Source organism: Tupaia chinensis, unplaced genomic scaffold, assembly GCF_000334495.1.
Source record: "Tupaia chinensis unplaced genomic scaffold, TupChi_1.0 Scaffold139757_1, whole genome shotgun sequence".
Lineage (NCBI taxonomy): Eukaryota > Metazoa > Chordata > Mammalia > Scandentia > Tupaiidae > Tupaia > Tupaia belangeri.
This window is the reverse complement of record NW_006199637.1, coordinates 1,139,301-1,155,688: the sequence shown is the minus strand read 5'-3', so window position 1 is coordinate 1,155,688 and position 16,388 is coordinate 1,139,301. Positions and strand designations below refer to the sequence as shown.

At 50.8% G+C, this 16,388-nt stretch overlaps 1 protein-coding gene across 5 annotated transcripts in view; it reads left to right on the top strand.

Annotated features, from left to right (window-relative positions):
- Positions 1-15,735, top strand: part of BABAM2 (BRISC and BRCA1 A complex member 2) — a 444,577-nt gene extending 428,842 nt beyond the window's left edge. For 2 of the 5 annotated variants that reach the window (XR_003546791.1, XR_003546790.1), the window contains exon 13: positions 15,260-15,733. Coding sequence is in view for 1 of the 5 variants with exons in the window: in XM_006162134.3 (XP_006162196.1) it covers positions 15,260-15,323 (64 nt within the window). In the remaining 4 variants the exon portion in view is untranslated. Of the gene's footprint in view, positions 1-15,259 lie in introns of all 5 variants that reach the window. The other 3 variants (XR_003546792.1, XR_003546789.1, XM_006162134.3) reach the window with 3 other exon arrangements.
- The last annotated feature ends 653 nt before the right edge of the window (positions 15,736-16,388 follow it).

Sequence of the window (16,388 nt, the reverse complement as noted above, 5' to 3'; positions counted from 1 at the left end):
AAGAGGCGGGGGGGGGGGGGGGGCTGACCTCACTCCCGAGGCATTGGGTTGCACACCGCACAGTGTGTACAGTGACGCCCTTCCGCCAGAACACCCATCCTCTGCAGGGTGTGTTGTCAGAGTGGTTTTGAGAAGGTTGTGCTCAATCTCTGTGGATGATGCAGCATTGTGGTCAGACCTGACTTCTATCCTTCAATTCATGCTGGAAATGGTATTGGGGCCAGCTATGCAGGCAAATTTTGAAATATTCCTATCTTACCCATTTTATTCTGCATCTCTCAGCACTTCTCAGCAATTCAGGAGCTAGAGGAGTGGGAAGAAAGAGAGGCTGCCAGCCCACAGTAGCAGAGAGCTTCATAGTGACTTCCCGTCCGCTTTCTGGGTTCTAAAAGGCTCCTGGGAGCAAGAGGGTAAACTGTGAAATGTGCAGAGTCCCTAAAATGTTCAGAGCCTCCTGCTCCAGAATGGCTAGCATCCTGTGGACACAGCACTCCCTCTTCGTGACCTAGAAAGATGACTGGGGAGATGCAGGGTGACGTGTGGACGTCAGTGCTGTTGCACACTATGGGGAGGGTTTGAGAGCCCAGTGAGGTAGACATGGGAGCAGCCAGGTACACTAGCACGCACCATAGCCCAGGCCTGAGAGAACGAAGCCTGCACATTGACAGATGCTTCCTATTTTAAATCTTGCCAGACCCGTGATGGTGCTCTTCGCTTTCAGCTGTGACATGCTATGCTGGACAGTGGGGTGGGAGCCATGCTCAGTGGAACCCTTCCAGCAGAACGTGCAAAGAGCCTGGGCAGTGGCCACAGTGGGGACAGGAGACCCTTCAGTGCTGGCAGTGTGCTGTTGACAGAGCACTGGCTCCTATCCAAGTCCCACTCTGCTCTTACCACATACCTGACCTTAGGCAAGTTACTTCCTCTCCCCAAGCCTGTTTCTTCTTGTTCACCGACAGTGGGAATAGAGCAGTGGGGTCTGTTTCCTACACACAGTTGTGGCTTGGATTAAAATGAGGTTACTTTTAAAGTATGTTATAAACTGTAAAATACAAGGACCAAGTTAGCACGTTCGCTTACTTAACAAACGTGGGATACCTACTGGGTGCCAGCCACTAGTGGCCCCAGGTGTTACGGGCCCCATGAATAGAAGCTGTTCAATAAAAACTTGTTACATTTTTTTTCTCTTTTTTACTTTTGAGAGATTTTTGCTGTAGGGCATGTGTGCTCACAAGAGAGACAGAGATAGAAAGTGAGAAATCACCCTCAGCAGGGATGGCCACACTGTGATCCCTTCTCCTTCATTCTCCTCTTGGGATTTTGGGCATGCATGCACACAGGACCGGCGTGAGTTTCAAGCCACCAGGTCTGGGACTCGAACCATGGTTGATCACATGGGAGTCCCAGCAACTTAACCACTATGCCACCTGCTGGCCTCCAAAGTTTATTGAATTAAAATGAAATAGGAGTTTCTTGGTGAAATAGGAGTGCTAGGTGGTAGTAGTGGCAGTGGGAGGAAAGGAACCCCATCACTCTGTGCCTCGCACCATTGCTCACCGCAGCCAGTATGATGTCATTAGCGAAAAATAAATGAGACTCAGGGACTTTTCCAGAAACATACAGTAAGTGATGAGTCTATATTTAAATTAATTTCTCTCTGATTCCTGAATCCATGTTCTGCCCTCACAATCAGGTAGGGCATGGTTGCAGGGTGTTCTTGCCACAGAGTGATGCCAGGAGGCACCATCTCTAACCCATTTTTCTTTCCCCAAGATTATCCCAACTCAATGACCCAATGCCAAAATCCAAGCCAAAAATGATCACCTTCACTTCTAGGCCAGAAAGCAGGATTTATGTGAAATCAAGGCAGAATAAGGCTAATTTACCACCAGCTAAATCTCATGTTCACAGGGGCACAGGTTGTAGGAAAACAACAACCTTTGTAATGCATGCTCAAAATTCCTTCCATGGTAAACCACTGTGAGAAAAATCTCATGCAATGGGCTCTTGGCAGAAGGAGGGAGGGTGTCTTTTCAAGCATAAAGCGAACCAGTAAGGACCCAGAAGACACTCTAGGGAGTTGTTGGTTTCCCCAAAAGAACTAGCTTTCTGAAAATAAACTTAGGGAAGGATTTCATTTGTCCCTCAGGCCCTACCCCAGTCTTCATGCCTGGCCTTGCCTCTAACTCCTTGGGGAAGAAGAAGATCATGGAGTTCCATGTCCTCGCATCAGTTCCCAGCACAGCAGTGATACATCTTTTCTTCAAGTTGAGCACCAAGAAAATACTAATTCTAATAAAGTAGGTTAAGAAAAATTAAAAACAAATAAATCTAAGTAGGTTATTGTCCAGCTTGATCTCTGAAAACCAGTCCCTGTAATTGACAGTTGTTGCATAGACTTAAGACTAAATCCTTAGGAAGAAAGGATATTCATTGGTTCAGTTCAGTCAGTTGATTGTTCAACAGCAAATTAGTGTATTTCTGTGTCACTGAGGTGTAGCACTCCAACATGAACTCAGAAGCCACCAGTGTCGGATTAGGGTGTAGCATGGGGGTTGAGGGTGCAGAGGTGGACATGGAGTAGTCTAAAGAGCCACATTTAATGCTGGGCAGACCCAAGGCACCAGAGCCAATACAGTGAAGCAACTCCTGCCTGTAGTGCTCCAGAGGGCAGCCTGACCTTGGGGTCTACCAGCTGCCCCATGAGCCAGCAAGCTCTACTTAAGGGTGTCCACAGAAGTGGACAACTTGTACCCCAGAGATATCACCCAGCAAACCCAGACAGTTTATGTAGTATTGCTTTGTTCCAGAGGGCAGAAGTGGGACCTGTGGGTAGGAACTACAAGGGGACAGGGTTCAGTTCGAGAGGAGGAAGAACATTATAATTGTAGCGATGCCTTTAAGTAATCAGTTCTCTATCATGAAAGGTATTCAGGTGGAGACTGGAGCTGCATCCCTCACAAGTGCTGTTAGGGCAAATTCTGCCTCAGACGGGATGCTAAGGTCTCTTCCAGCTTAGGTCTTCAGAACTGTAGAGCTGTAGAGCTTCAGAAGTAGGACAAATGACTGTGTGCTGGGGTTGGTGGCAACAAGCTCCATGGAGGGCCAGGTGCTTAGACTAGGCCTTGAGGTGGATAGGCTTGGGATAGTGGGAAGGCCCCCCCAACATGTTGCATGGCCCAGGAAAGTACCCTTTGCCTGCAAAGTAAAGGGGCTCCCACTTAAGTGCCTCCCAGACTTGCAAAAGGGAATTAATTATTGTTTGTGATACACTTTAAGATCCCTGATGAAAGGCTTTGTATAAATGTAAATTATTATTATTGTCATTAAAAGTGCTAGACGTCTGGCCTGCTGGTTAATGTCCTGGCATAACTCTGGGCAGAAAAGAAAGCAAACTCTTGAGGCAGAAAGTTCATTCTGATTGTTCTTACTGCAATAGCAGTAAGAAGGAGCGGGCCAGGGAGGGCTTGGCCCATGACTGTGAAGGCAGAGCTCCCTGGCTTCTGTCCAGGGTTGGTATGCAGCTCTCTGTTCTGGGAGTCAAGTGTCTGTATGTCCCCTGAGGGCCAGGGCCCAGCTCAGATCCTTCCTTTGCCCCTGTGCAAACTGCCCATTATGAGGAAGCACGGGAGCTATCCGTGAGCGTGTGAATGTCTGCTGGTTTGAGGGATAGGAGGAAGATGGCCAGGATGGATACTGGCCATTATTCTTAGGGTCCTAAGTCTGATCTGGAGACAGAAGAAAGATACGTAGAAACCTCAGGCAGATGCAATACCTCTGATGATGATTATTAAGTATCTTGAGGGAGCCCCTTTAGCAAAGCACAGGGAGAGATAATTGATTAAATTACTGCTTCCACTTAAGAAACTGTCTCTGGCTAAAGTGATTGGGTTGATACCAACTCAGTAATAATAATGACCTAGCAGCGACCTCAGAAACCATTCGTTTACTTTACAGAGTAGGCATCTGGGCACAGAGAGATGACATAGCAGAACTATGTTTGACAAGCAGAGCTGTCACAACTCAAGCTCCCGCATTCTAAATACACAATTCAATTATGTCTTGACGAGAAGACTTCCTATGTTACAATAAAATTTTTTTTGGAGAGGTTTTTGCTATAGGGCACATGCGCTTGCCAGAAAGACAGAGACAGACAGGGAGACAGAAAGCGAGAAATCATACGCCAGGGGGATGGCCACACCACAATCCCTTCTCCTCCATTCTCCTCTCGAGAACTTGGGCACGCACGCACATGTATCCAGCGTGAGTTTAAGCCACTGGGTCTGGGACTCAAACCGTGGTCAACTACATGGGAGTCCAGCGACATAGCCATTATGCCAACTGCTGGTCCCGCTATGCTACAGTACTTAACAGATGTGTTACATCTCAACAGCCCTGGGGAACTTTAAGATGTCAAATGACCTGTGGGCTAGCCCTGTGGCTAGTGATTAAGGGAACTGGATCCCCACATGGCCCACTCTACAATTTGAATCTCAGCTGCAGTGGCTTGAAAAACACCCTAGACACATAGGATTATGTGCCCAAAATCCCAAAAGGAGAGAGAAATAGAAGAGGAGGGATTGTAGCATGACCTCTGGGGAGTGCTTTCTCCCTCTTTCTCTTTTAGTGTCTCTCTAGTGAGTGTACATGCTCACTGGCCAGGAAAAAACAAAAACAAAACAAAACAAAAAGAACAGTCATATGACCTGTATGTTAAAGGAACCTCCTGGGCGCCCTTTACTTTTCTGGGATTCATAACTTAAACAACATTTATGGTGCCTTCCATGTCACCTGTAGACCTCATATGCCCTTCTTGCACATTTATTCCTTCTCCCAGACCCTCAGAGTAGCCCTCATTCTTCATTAGGGCCCACTGGTGCTTCCAGGAACCAGATGGGCAAGCAAGAGGGAGATCAGATTCATCCCTTTGTCTCCTGTTAACGCCATCTTAATTCTACTGAGAAGCTACCCGATCCAGGTCCCTAGATGAGAGTTGATGGTACCTGTTCACACCTCTAGACACATAATCCTACAAGAGTCAGGGTCACTTAAACTGTTCGTAACAGCAAGTGTAGGTGAAATGGGGATTGGCAGTGAGTAGCTCTCCAAAGTCTTCACTGGGTTATTGGCAATTCCAGTCAAAGTTTTAGTGCAGAAGACTAAAATACAGAAAAAGTGATGCTTGGAACAAGGATGACCACCAGATCTAAAAATGTTAGAAATCACCTGTCATGCTCTCTTGTTGTGTAGATGAGGAAGCAGAGGAGTGATTCACTGTCATACTGCAGAGGCACTTACCGCACGCTTTCCACTGGAAATCCTGGCTGTGTGAAAAGAATGTGCTCTTTGAGTCAAGCAGCTCTGGATTCCTAAAGAGCATTGCCTCCTATGACTGTGTGATCTTAGGAAAGTTATTTCACACACCCCTGAATTGTAGACTTCTCATTGACAAAAACAGAGACACCTGCCCAGTAGTAGGCCTGACAGAAGGAGTAAACGTAAATAGGGATGAAAACAAATAGCATAATGTTGGACATGGTGGGCACCTCCCTTCCCTTATATGTGTGGCTTCTAGACTTTTTATTTTTTTTTTAAGAAAGATTTTTGCTATGGGGCATGTGCGCTTGTCAGAGAGACAGAGAGGCAGAGAGGCAAAAAGCAAGAAATCATCTCCCAGAGGGGATGGCCATGCCTCAGTCCCTTCTCCTTCATTCTCCTCTTGGGATTTTGGGCACATACACCCTGCATTGCATGAGTTTTAAGCCACCGGGTCCAGGACTCGAACCACAGTCAACTATGTGGGAGTCCAGCAACGTAACCATCATGCCATCTGCTGGTCCCTTCTATTTTTTAAATCACAATTCACAGCAAGATATTTACTTTATATATGTATATGTAACTGAAACAAAAGTTTCATGAAATTTCCCCTTGCCACAGGTGTTACACTCTGATTTTATTTCACTGTAATGCTGGTGGTTGTTACCCACTAAATGGATTTCACAATCCTCTTATTCAGGGGTTCCCCAACCCTCAGGCAACAGACCAGTACTGTCCATGGCCTGTTAGGAACCAGGCCACACAGCAGAGGTGATCAGTGGGTGGGTGAGTAAAGTGTCACTTGTATTTACAGCCGCTCCCCCGTCACTCACAGTACCACCCAAGTTCCACCTCCTGTCAGATCAACAGCGACATTAGCTTCTCACAGGAATGACAGCCCTATCATGAACTGCGCATGCAAAGAATTCATGCAAGGAATTGTCTGCCCTCATAAACCACCCCACCCTACTCCTGCATCTATGGGAAAATTGTCTTCCATGAAACTGGTCGCTGGTACCTAAAAGGTTGGGGCCACTGCTCTGATGGATTGCAGCCACTGTCTGAACAAACCTGCTTTACATCAGGGGTGGGATGTCATTTGTCCATGTCATTTGTGCACCCCTGCTTTCCTTCCCTCTCTCCTTCGCTGTAACTGGCACCTGGGGCCAAAGGGCTCCCTGCAACAGCACATGCATGGCCCTGGGCTGGTGTAGACCAGAGCGACCCTGTGGACCAGAGCAGGCTTATCTCCTCCTGCACTTCCTCCAACCTGTCCAGTATACCTGTCTTGATTTGAGAGGCCCCATAAGGCCCTCCACCTGCCAGGATTTCTGTCCTCTGCCAGTCTTCATGGACCTTCCCCATCCCACACCCCAGCAGAGCCCACCTAATATTCCCATTAAGAGATTCATCTTTCCACCAAAGACTGCTGTCTCTAGGCAGCCATTACACCCCAGCAGAGTGGGTAGAGCTTGTCTTCTCCCATTGGAATTTTGGAATTCCTTTTAGAATTGCTGCTCTTCCATCTGAAGCCCAGAGAATCACACACCTGGGGTGTCATTTCAGCTGTGGGGTGAGTGGGATTATGGTGACAAGAAGTGGGAGCATGGCCATCTTACTGCCTCTCCTCCCAGATCTTCAAGGGTTGTCTGAACATGCAGCTAGGAGGGTGAATACCCAGAGCACTGGGATGATCAAAAACTATACCTACAAGCCAGCAGGTAGGGCCCGAGCAGCTACAGAAGGCGGGCTGTGGCCCCCAGTGCCGAGACCTAGTGGGAGAAACCTGTTACGACCAGGCAGAATCACCCTTTGGAGAGGAGATTATTTTGTACACCGAAAGGTTGACGTCTTAAGTGTTCACTTAGTCCTTTGGGAAAAGTAGGCACTTTCCTGTGGGCTCTGGTGCCTGCAACGCTGAGGGGAAGCATGAGGCACAGGCCCAGCTGGGGTGTGTCTTGGGGCCTGGACCCCCAGTTCACGTGGCCACCCTGCTGGTGCCCTGAGCACTTCCTCTCAGAGGGCATCCTTCAGTTTTCCCCTCTTGCTGACTAAGCTATGGAGGGTCATCTATGATCTTGGTGGTGACTCACCGCCATCAGACAGGCAGCCCGCTTCTCGCCAGCAGGTGAGTCTCATGAGCAGTGCTCCTCCCCACCGGGACTGTGGCCAGATCCCTGCCCCGCCTCCTCCGTGGGCATCCCCATGGCTGTCCACACTTTGTGGCCTGTGCTGAGCTCCTGTTCATGTTGTCCTGGGCAGAGTGAGCAGAGGACATGCCACCTGGGCACACCTGGCAGGTGCTGATGGGGAGACCAGATGCACACAGGGCTGGGGCCCTGCTCTGGATTCCCAGCCCTGGCACCACATCCCGCAACCCCCACACCACTGCCTGGTCTTAGTCCCAGCCCCAGCCCCAGCCCTACCACGTACATCCCACCATCCCTGCCCTTCTCTGCGGCGCACTGTCCTCCCAGCCTCTCACCAAGTAGGTTGTGATGGCAACAGCTGAGCCTGACAGGAAGGAGATGGAGAACACTGACTCACTCCACCCGCCAGCTCTGGGCCCCAGGTCAGCCCCCTGGGGTGGACATTCTTCATTTATGAACCAAAGTGACTCGCCTGCCTGAGGCCTTGAGGAAGGTGAGCACCAGAGGCAGTAAGGATGCGCTGTCCCCACATTCTGCTCTGCAGGGCTTACAGGGAGGACTTCTGCTAACCTGGAATCATATACACGTCTGCCTCAGTTTCCCTCCCCCGTGGGATCAGGCTACATACCTCTGAGGTTTCTTTTTGTTACAAACTTCCGTCATTCTCTCGGGCATCTTTAAGTAAGCCAAATGTTAATCATTTGAGAAATAGTTGCTGAGCTGCTGTGTGTTGGGCACTATACTGAAGACTGGGGATACAAGGATGGTTGGAGTGACCAGTGGCTCTCAGCCTCAAGGAGTGTCTGGTCACTGTTGGGGAATGGCTGGCATGTGATGGACACATGCAGATGGTAGCCCAGAGGAAGCCAGCACTTGGTTGGGGGAGGCTCGGAGCCTGTTAGGACTACCCTGTCCCTGCCTCTCGCCTAGCCAGCTGGCTCCTCTTCTCCCCTCTCATGCTGCACCAGGGGACACCAAGGGCACAGAGAACCTGCAGTCCCTGGGAGCAAGCTCTGGCCCCTGCAGTTGTAGAGCTTGGCTATGAGTTGCTTCTAGCCCCCAAGGAGCTGGCTAAGCTCCAGAAGGCCTCCCTGAGGGCCTCTCGAGGACAGAGAACTGCTAGGTAATTCTGATCATGCAGTAAGTATTTAAAAATACCCTATGATTTAGCAGAAACCAGATTTCATCCCAATTCTTTGATGTCTAGAAATGGATCTCAGTTGGTTGTTGATGAACTCCCAAAACAGCATTTGATTTGATTTAATTCAACACATACTGGGACCGTAGTCTCTCGGCCTTCTCATGGGCAAGGAGGCTGAGCTGTGTTAGGCAAAGTCTAGACACCAATCTAAACATCTCAAAGTCAAGGCAGGCCATGGCCGGGCCTGAGGTTGGGGGCCTGGTATGCCATGGAATCCGGTGGAGGAGAGATTGATTCCAGCTGAGGGCCAGGGCCTCTGCCTGAAGCCGGAGCATGTGGTACTGTGTTCTCTGTGTGATATCAAGCCTTTGCATCTCTAGTGTGCTAATGTCCTTGTTTTACAAGCTCAGACCCCCTGAAAACAACCCAGGCCTGTTTGCACTGCCTCTTTTAGCAAGCCTGCGTGTGTACCAGTCACAACCACTCGATTGTCCCGAAAGCCCACACCACAGAACCCAGAAGCCATCGCCCAGGGCATAATACACAATCACCCATCATGCTGTCACTTGCTCACCACGCCACCCAGAGTTGGGTGGGCAGTTGTGACAGGGGTCCGGGGAGGATGTGGGGTGCCAGGTCTCTTTGAAGAGATCCTATTGTAAGGATGACCCTTGGACATGAGGCGAGTAACCCCAGTGAGTCAGTATGTACAGTGGCGGGTCAGGACAGTGAGGACGAGGCAAGACCACGAGGCATGATTAGCGGGACTTGTCTTACACTATTTACAGGACGGCTTTGATTTTCAAACCACAGTCGGTTTGCATATGACTGATTAAAAACATGTGCTAGTTGAAGTCACAGCTGCAGAAGAAAACTGGAAAAAGCAATGAGCTTTAGATGTTAGGAACTTGCCTGTATTTGTAAAATGACCTCTGACTTGATTTATACGTCCTTGATTTCCTGACAGTGAGAGTCTTGTCCCTGAACCACTCCTTCCACTCCATCCCACCCAACTGCCACGTTGGCCTGACTCTAGCAAACCCCCAAAGAAAAGCAGTTTTGCATTCCAGAATTCATGCCCTATTTTGGAAGAAGGGCATGAATTGTTTAGCATCTTGCATGATAAAAAGTCCCAAGTTAAGGAAGCTAACAGCAGCAGGGCCACAGGGTCTCCAGAGGCCATGACCAGTCGCCAGGGGTTGGAGTGACATTTGAGAAGAATTTTTGTTTTGGTTTGTTTTTTGATATAGGGCACATGTGCTCATTGGAGAGAGAGAGAGAGAGAGAGATTGGAAGTGAGAAATCACCTCCTGATGGGGAAGGCCATGCCACATTCCCTTCTCCTCCATTCTCTTCTCAGGATTTCGGGCATGCGGACATGTGCCTGGCGTGACACTCAAGCCGCCGAGTCCAGGACTCACACCACGAGGTTGACCATGTGGGATCCAGCCACCTTAACCTCCATGCCACCTGGTGGCCCCAGGGTGATATCTTAACTAAACTTGCCAAGCTGCCCCTTTCTCACCCGCAAAGTGGGGTGCATGCCCTCTGTACACTGCACCATGTTGCCAGCGCCAACTTGACAAAGCTGAATCTGCTTTATGTCGTGCCCTCCCTTTGCCCAGAGCCCCCAGCCTCTTAGGGTTATATATCCTTTGTTTTCATTTCTTTAGAAATTATATTGATATAGATTGTCATATGTCAATTTAGGGACTTTTATTTTAGAATTTTTTATGGAATAAATAACGCCCAGTAGGGAAAACCCTTTTGATGAGACCTTTTTGAACAAAGAAAGGTTCCTAGCAACCTCCACCCTAAGGCCTCTGAACATAGCTCTACCTGTCTAAACCCTCTTCAGTCTGCCCAGATCCCCTTCTCCACAACCCATCGCCCATGCGGTTTTCCAGGCTCCAGCCCTCCTCTTGGTGGGAGCACACAGGGCAGAGGGACGGCGGGAGGATCGGGCTCTCCTTCCTTCCCCAGAACTGCCTATGGCCCACACACCACGTATTTGGCACTTCGCAGCGCTCACCGCTTAGCCTACCCTGTGTGTGAGAGGAGGATCTCTTAGACAAAACTCAACTGTGAAGCTTCCTGCCCCAGGTGAGGAAACTGAGTCCCACCTGCACCTCCTACAGCCCGCAGGCCTTAAAGAGCAGCAGGCTCCAGCTGCTTTGTGGATGGGAGGACTGAAGCCCAGAGGTCTACCCTGGGGCCGAGGCCCATGATGTCAGCTACTGAGCACGTAGTTGCCTGACTCTAGCTCTTCCCTTCTCCCACCTGCCCGGGAGCTGGGGCCAGGCTCTGCTCCTGATCTGAATTCATGCAGAGCCTGTCCATTCTCAGCCCGGGATCCGTTCTTTATGATTTATCCTCCTAACGGAGACTCTTGGATTGCATGGAATTGTGATTCGATAAAGCCCTGAGCAAAGGGACTGAGGTCAGCGAAGAGGGTCAGAACCCTATTGTGTCCTAAGGCTTATGGAGCTCTAATTTGGTCTAAAAATAAACCCCTTTCCAGTGTGAGTGCAGTGAGGGCCTTGCCTAGCTCCCGGCCTCTCTTCTGTAGGCCCCACTTGGCCAGTTAGTGAAGTGGTGAGGACCCCCCTCCCCCAATAACACTTTTAAAGCGAACCACACACTTGGCCTTCGGGTCAAAGATTTTTTTTTAAAAGATGACAGATATTTAGTGCCATTAGCAAGCTGTATTCTGGGCAGCTTTCCATTTTTTTTTTCCTGATAAAAAGTGAAATAAATGAAAACAGTGCTTTAAGAAAAATCTATACGTGAGTGGGAGCCAGTTGTCAGTTGCCCCTTCCTCCTCCCCGCCTCCCTTCACTGACTTCATGAGGCTCTGAGTTGAGAAGCACTCGCTGAACACAGCTGGTAGCATCAGGCCTTTAAATAGCCCTTCCCGACTTCCCCGCCAGGCAGCAAGCAGCCTGCCCCGCAGGGAAAGCCCGGGACACAACAGGAAGCTTCGGAACTTTCTGAGAGGGAAAGAACCCGTGTGCCCTCTTGCCAAGGCCTTTCTGTGTAAGTGGCTTGCACCACTGCAGCCCCCCTTTCCCGGAAGCTTCTAAGGAAAAGGCGAGCTGACAAGGTTTGCTTTGGGACCTCCCGAAGCAAAGGAGCTCCCCCCAGAGCCGACCCCTGCCCCTGCTCAGGCCAGACCAGCATCAATTCCATCAGCAGCAGCACCCTTGGCTCAGCGGGCACCTATTAAGCCTGTGGTATGGAAGAACTGTGGCCTCTCCCCCTAATGACCTCTCCTGTAACGTGGGGAAGGGATACCACTCTGGCTTCCCCAAAGGTGGGTGGGTTACATCCCACAGTGCTCTTCAGCATAAAGCCAGTGCAGAGGAGGTTGGTAGCAACTGCCTCCCCCCAGCTCTGACCCTCTGAAGAAGGGCCACAGGCTCTGCCCCAGCCCCACCTTCACAGTGCTGGGAAAACAGCGGCAGGGCCCACATGTTAGCAATGAATGGCTGCCCACACTGGGCAGTGTTTTTCCCTCACGTCATGCCGTGCGAGCATCACATCAGGTGGGCTTATCACCCCACCTCACTTCTCTCACCTGCTCAGACTCGCCCCAGGCCTAGGGCTCTCTCTGCCCCATTACAACCTTCCCCTACCTTGTGCATTAAGGGAGTCGTGGCGTAGTGTGGTCAGTGGGTAAGGACTTCAAAGATCAGAGGGGGTGGTGGTTTGGCTGGCTTGGGGCGTGAGGATCAGGAGTGGGTGGAACAAGGTGCGTTATCTTTCTTTTCCACCCATTGTTGGCTAGTTTGAGATTTGAGAATGGGCTGAAGGTTTTTTTTAAGTTTGCTATAGGGAATATTCTTCTGCTCACTGGAGGCAGAGGGTGAGTGGCCCCCGGGGGGATGGCCAACCACAGTCCCTTCTCCTTCATTCTCCTTTCAGAATTTTGGGCTTGCAGGAAGCCTTTCTTTGACAGCTTTCTGGGGCTACCTCTCTCCCACCTTCTTGAAGACCGGTGGCCAGCAGTAGTTGGGTTAAACCTGAGTTAACTAAACGAGTACTGTCTATGGACCATGTGCCGGAGCAGGCTCGGGGGTCACCGGGAGGAAGATACACTCCTGCTTCCAGGGGCCAGCAGTGCAGCCTGGCAGGTTAGACATGTGCATGTGTGACAGGTGCCACAGAAGGAGCACAGAGTATCCAATGCAGAGAGAGAAACTTCTGGAAGAAGGACCTTTGGCCTAAACTTGAATAAAGCCCAGAGGTGGGAAATGGCAGCATGTGAAAGAGTGAGTGGTCAGAACTGGGTGCCCAGGGGTGGGGTGGATACATACACTGCACCATGGGTGGCCTTGGGAGTCTGCACCGTGACAAGCCCTGGGTGCTCAGATCATGTGCAATAGGGAGATCTCACCTGCAGTTTTTCTGGGGAAAGGATCTGTAGCTTTCCTAGCTTCTCAGAGCTAGGGAAAAACGTAATAAAGGAAAAGGGTACCTTTTTAAAATGTATACATCTTGGAGCCAGATAGTGAGAATGCCAGGCTGAGCCTGGGAACAGTTAGGTCCTTTTCTGGCAGTGACAGAGACCCAAGAACCCATCTAGGTGTAGCAGAAAGACAACGGAGGCCTTGGGTCCACTGGGGAGCAGGCTTCTGCAGCAGTTCTGTGGAAAGATAAGGCCAGGAGCTGAAAGATGGGTGGGGGCAGAGCAGAGAAGTTGGAGGATGAATTTGCTGCAGGCGTCAGGGAGAAGTGTAAGCAGACTGAGAAGGGACCTGCGGGGCCTGTGGCAGAGGTACAGGTTAGCCCGAGCACTTTCAAATACCTACCCGTGATGAAACTGCACGTGGAATTACAGAGCAGCAGCCAGGCCAGAATGTTCTACAGTGGGACTGGAAATGTGGGGCTGGAAATTTGGGAGGGAGGAGAGGGCTGGAGACCCAGGTTTGGAGTGCTCCACTACAGGGGCCCTAGGCCTGAGGGTGACTGTGACCTCGCCCAGGGCCTAGGGCGTGGAGAGCAGAAAAGAGCCCAAGGAAAGATTCCATCTGGGAGTGGGAGGGAGGAGCAGGGACCGGAAGAGAGGGCTTGGAGATCTGTGGTGGGAGATGCCACTGAGGTTATAGGGAGCAGCTTTCAGAGGGGGAGTTAACATGCAAATGCTGCAAGGAACCCCACCCCAAACCCCCCCCCCACCTGCTGTCGGGCATTCAAAGTAGCAAAATTGGAAAGAGGGTTGCAGTTGATGTTAGGGGACTAGGGCAGTCAGGTGTCAGTCACTGCATTACTCTGATCTAGAGGTGGTCCCAGGTCTTGGGGTTGGGTCGGGCTCTTCCCCTACACTACAGGACCCCTGTTTGCGGAGTTGGGCTTCCTGGACGGTTCTCTGGTTTCCTCTCCTGGTGGTGGGGGTGCCCTGTGGCTTCTCACTCCAGCCTCCCAGTTAGCTCCCACACTCCTGTTTAGGCTCTTCTGGCCTCCCCGAGCCTGCAGCTGGAGAGCCAGCCAACTTAGACTGTCTTCAATAAAATAGACTGGGAGGCTCCTGAAGCCCAGAGGCCTCTGCAGGTCTGGTGGTGACAGAGCTTCTGGGTAGTCTCTTCTGATTCTGGTCACCTCTGGAAGGCGTGATTGCTGGGTGAGCCATTAGTGGATATGAAAGTGTGACTATGATTGCATGGGAGTCAGAGTTGGGGGGGCAAGCCCAGGCGCCACCTCGCCTAACCAGCTCCCTTCCCCACCATGTTGTACTTCACCCCAGGTGTTCTGACCATAGTCTTAGCTCCCAGTTCACAACCACCCTCTGCTCCTGCTGTGTCCTCTGCCACCAGCCTGGTCCACCACTCCTTCCATTGACTGCCTGGATGGTGTCTGCAGCCCTCCGTAGATGCCCTCATCGCCCAACGTGGCTTCACAAATGCATCTGCCTCCTCTAAACCGCAAGCTCCCATGTGGCAGGTGCCAGGTCTGGGTCATCTCACTGCTCCTGGCACTTCTGTGGTGCCTGGCACAGAGTGGGCTCAGCACATGCACACCTCCCAGTGTGGAATGTGCCCCCATGTCAACAGATTTGAAATCTGGTGTCACAAAGGCTAGTGGTCTGCCTCAGATCCCTCCACCAGTCTTCAATGACCAGAGAAGACTCTCTAAATACCCAGCCTGGCCTTCTCTCAGGTAGACCAGACTCCAAATGTGAGACCATGGGTCATCAGAAATCCTCCTTCGATCTTGGTCTGCTCGAAGTCAAGGGTTCAGTTGAGTGCAAAACACAAACACTCCCTTCCCCCCCTGCCCTGCTACTGGAGATCACTGACGTAACTGGGAGGCTGAACAGGTGACTCTGTCTCATAGCTTGGTTCTGGCCCCTGCTTTATCGTAGAGAAGGGCAGCAGAACCTGAGTACTGATGACAGCCTGTAGCAGTTGGCAGCAGGAAGGTCTGCGTGCAGGCCCTTTAAATGTCCGTGAGACAGAGCGCCATGGTAAACTGCATGTACCTCCCTTGGAAAAATCCAGAGGGCTTCGCATCAGCAGAGGAGGAAAATCCAACCCGAGATGCATGAACAATAAATAACAACTGTTCTGAGTTAGGTTGAAAGCTCTGAGTTGCACTTTTTTTCAAGTTGTTTGTGCTAACCACAAATTTTTTTCTCTCCCCTCTTTCCCACCAGGGCTTATTTCAAAACCTTTGTCCCTCAGTTCCAGGAGGCAGCATTTGCCAATGGAAAGCTCTAGGAAACACCAGTGTTGAGAAGTGGCCAGCCAGACTGCTCTGTCCACATGCGTGTCAGCACACACGGCTGCTTCCTGGCAGCCTCCTGGAATGTCTTCACAGCGGCGTTCTGCTCACACAGCAGCTTTGCACGCCCCGGGCAGCCTGGACTCTGCTGGAACCCAAGCTGAAGCTGGCTGCTGGTAACCTGAGTCCTAAGCCCCTCACTTCTGGTTGCTCCTTTCTTTCCTTCATTACATTTCGTATTTGGAAGAAATAAACTCACAAATTATGATGCAGTAATTTTCCGGAGAAAGTAAGACATCATGAATGCACACACCCTTCTGCCAAAGCCCTTGTCTCTGAGACTTCTTTTAAGTTTTAAGATTAAACACTCCTTGGCTCCCCACACCCTGCAAAAACCAAAAAGCTTGTGTGTGTGTGTGCATGTGCGTGTGCATGTGTTTTACAGCCCAGCATTTCCCACTTGGGGCAGTCCACCATTGGGAAAGGTTGCTGCCTGAGTGTATCTGACCAGCCTGCAGGGTTTCAGCTGCTTGTCACACAAGGCCCAAGGCGGGCACTCAGAAGCTAGTGGGCTCTAGCACTCACCTCCATCCCTTCCCCTGTAGCCCCTGTGTGAGCACTGTGTGCACAGCCCATCCCCAAACCACAGGCAGTCAGGAAAGTTTGCTGAGCGCCAATGACCAGTCTTCCCCTCTCTGCCCATCCCTGCCCTGGGCTGCTGGGAGAGCGCTTTGGGCTAGTGTGGATTGTATCTGAAAGACAAAGGCGGGGTGTCCCTTTATCTGCTATCGGGGCTCAGACCTGGCAGCTCTGCAGCCAGCCAAAAACAAGCTGGGGAAGATTCCTGAGCTCCTTGGCCGTAGACTTAGAGATGATCAGAGCTGGAAAGGCCCTCAGAAGTCGTCTGGTTTCCACCCTACCCCCACCCCCGGCCCCTGCTACTGCCTTCAGTGTGCAGAGGAGAAAACTAAGGCCCGAGAGCTCCAGAAGCTCTCACAGAAAATTAGGAGCAAATCTGGAAGTTGGGAGCCAGGCCTCTTTTCTTTTTTTTTTTTTTTTTA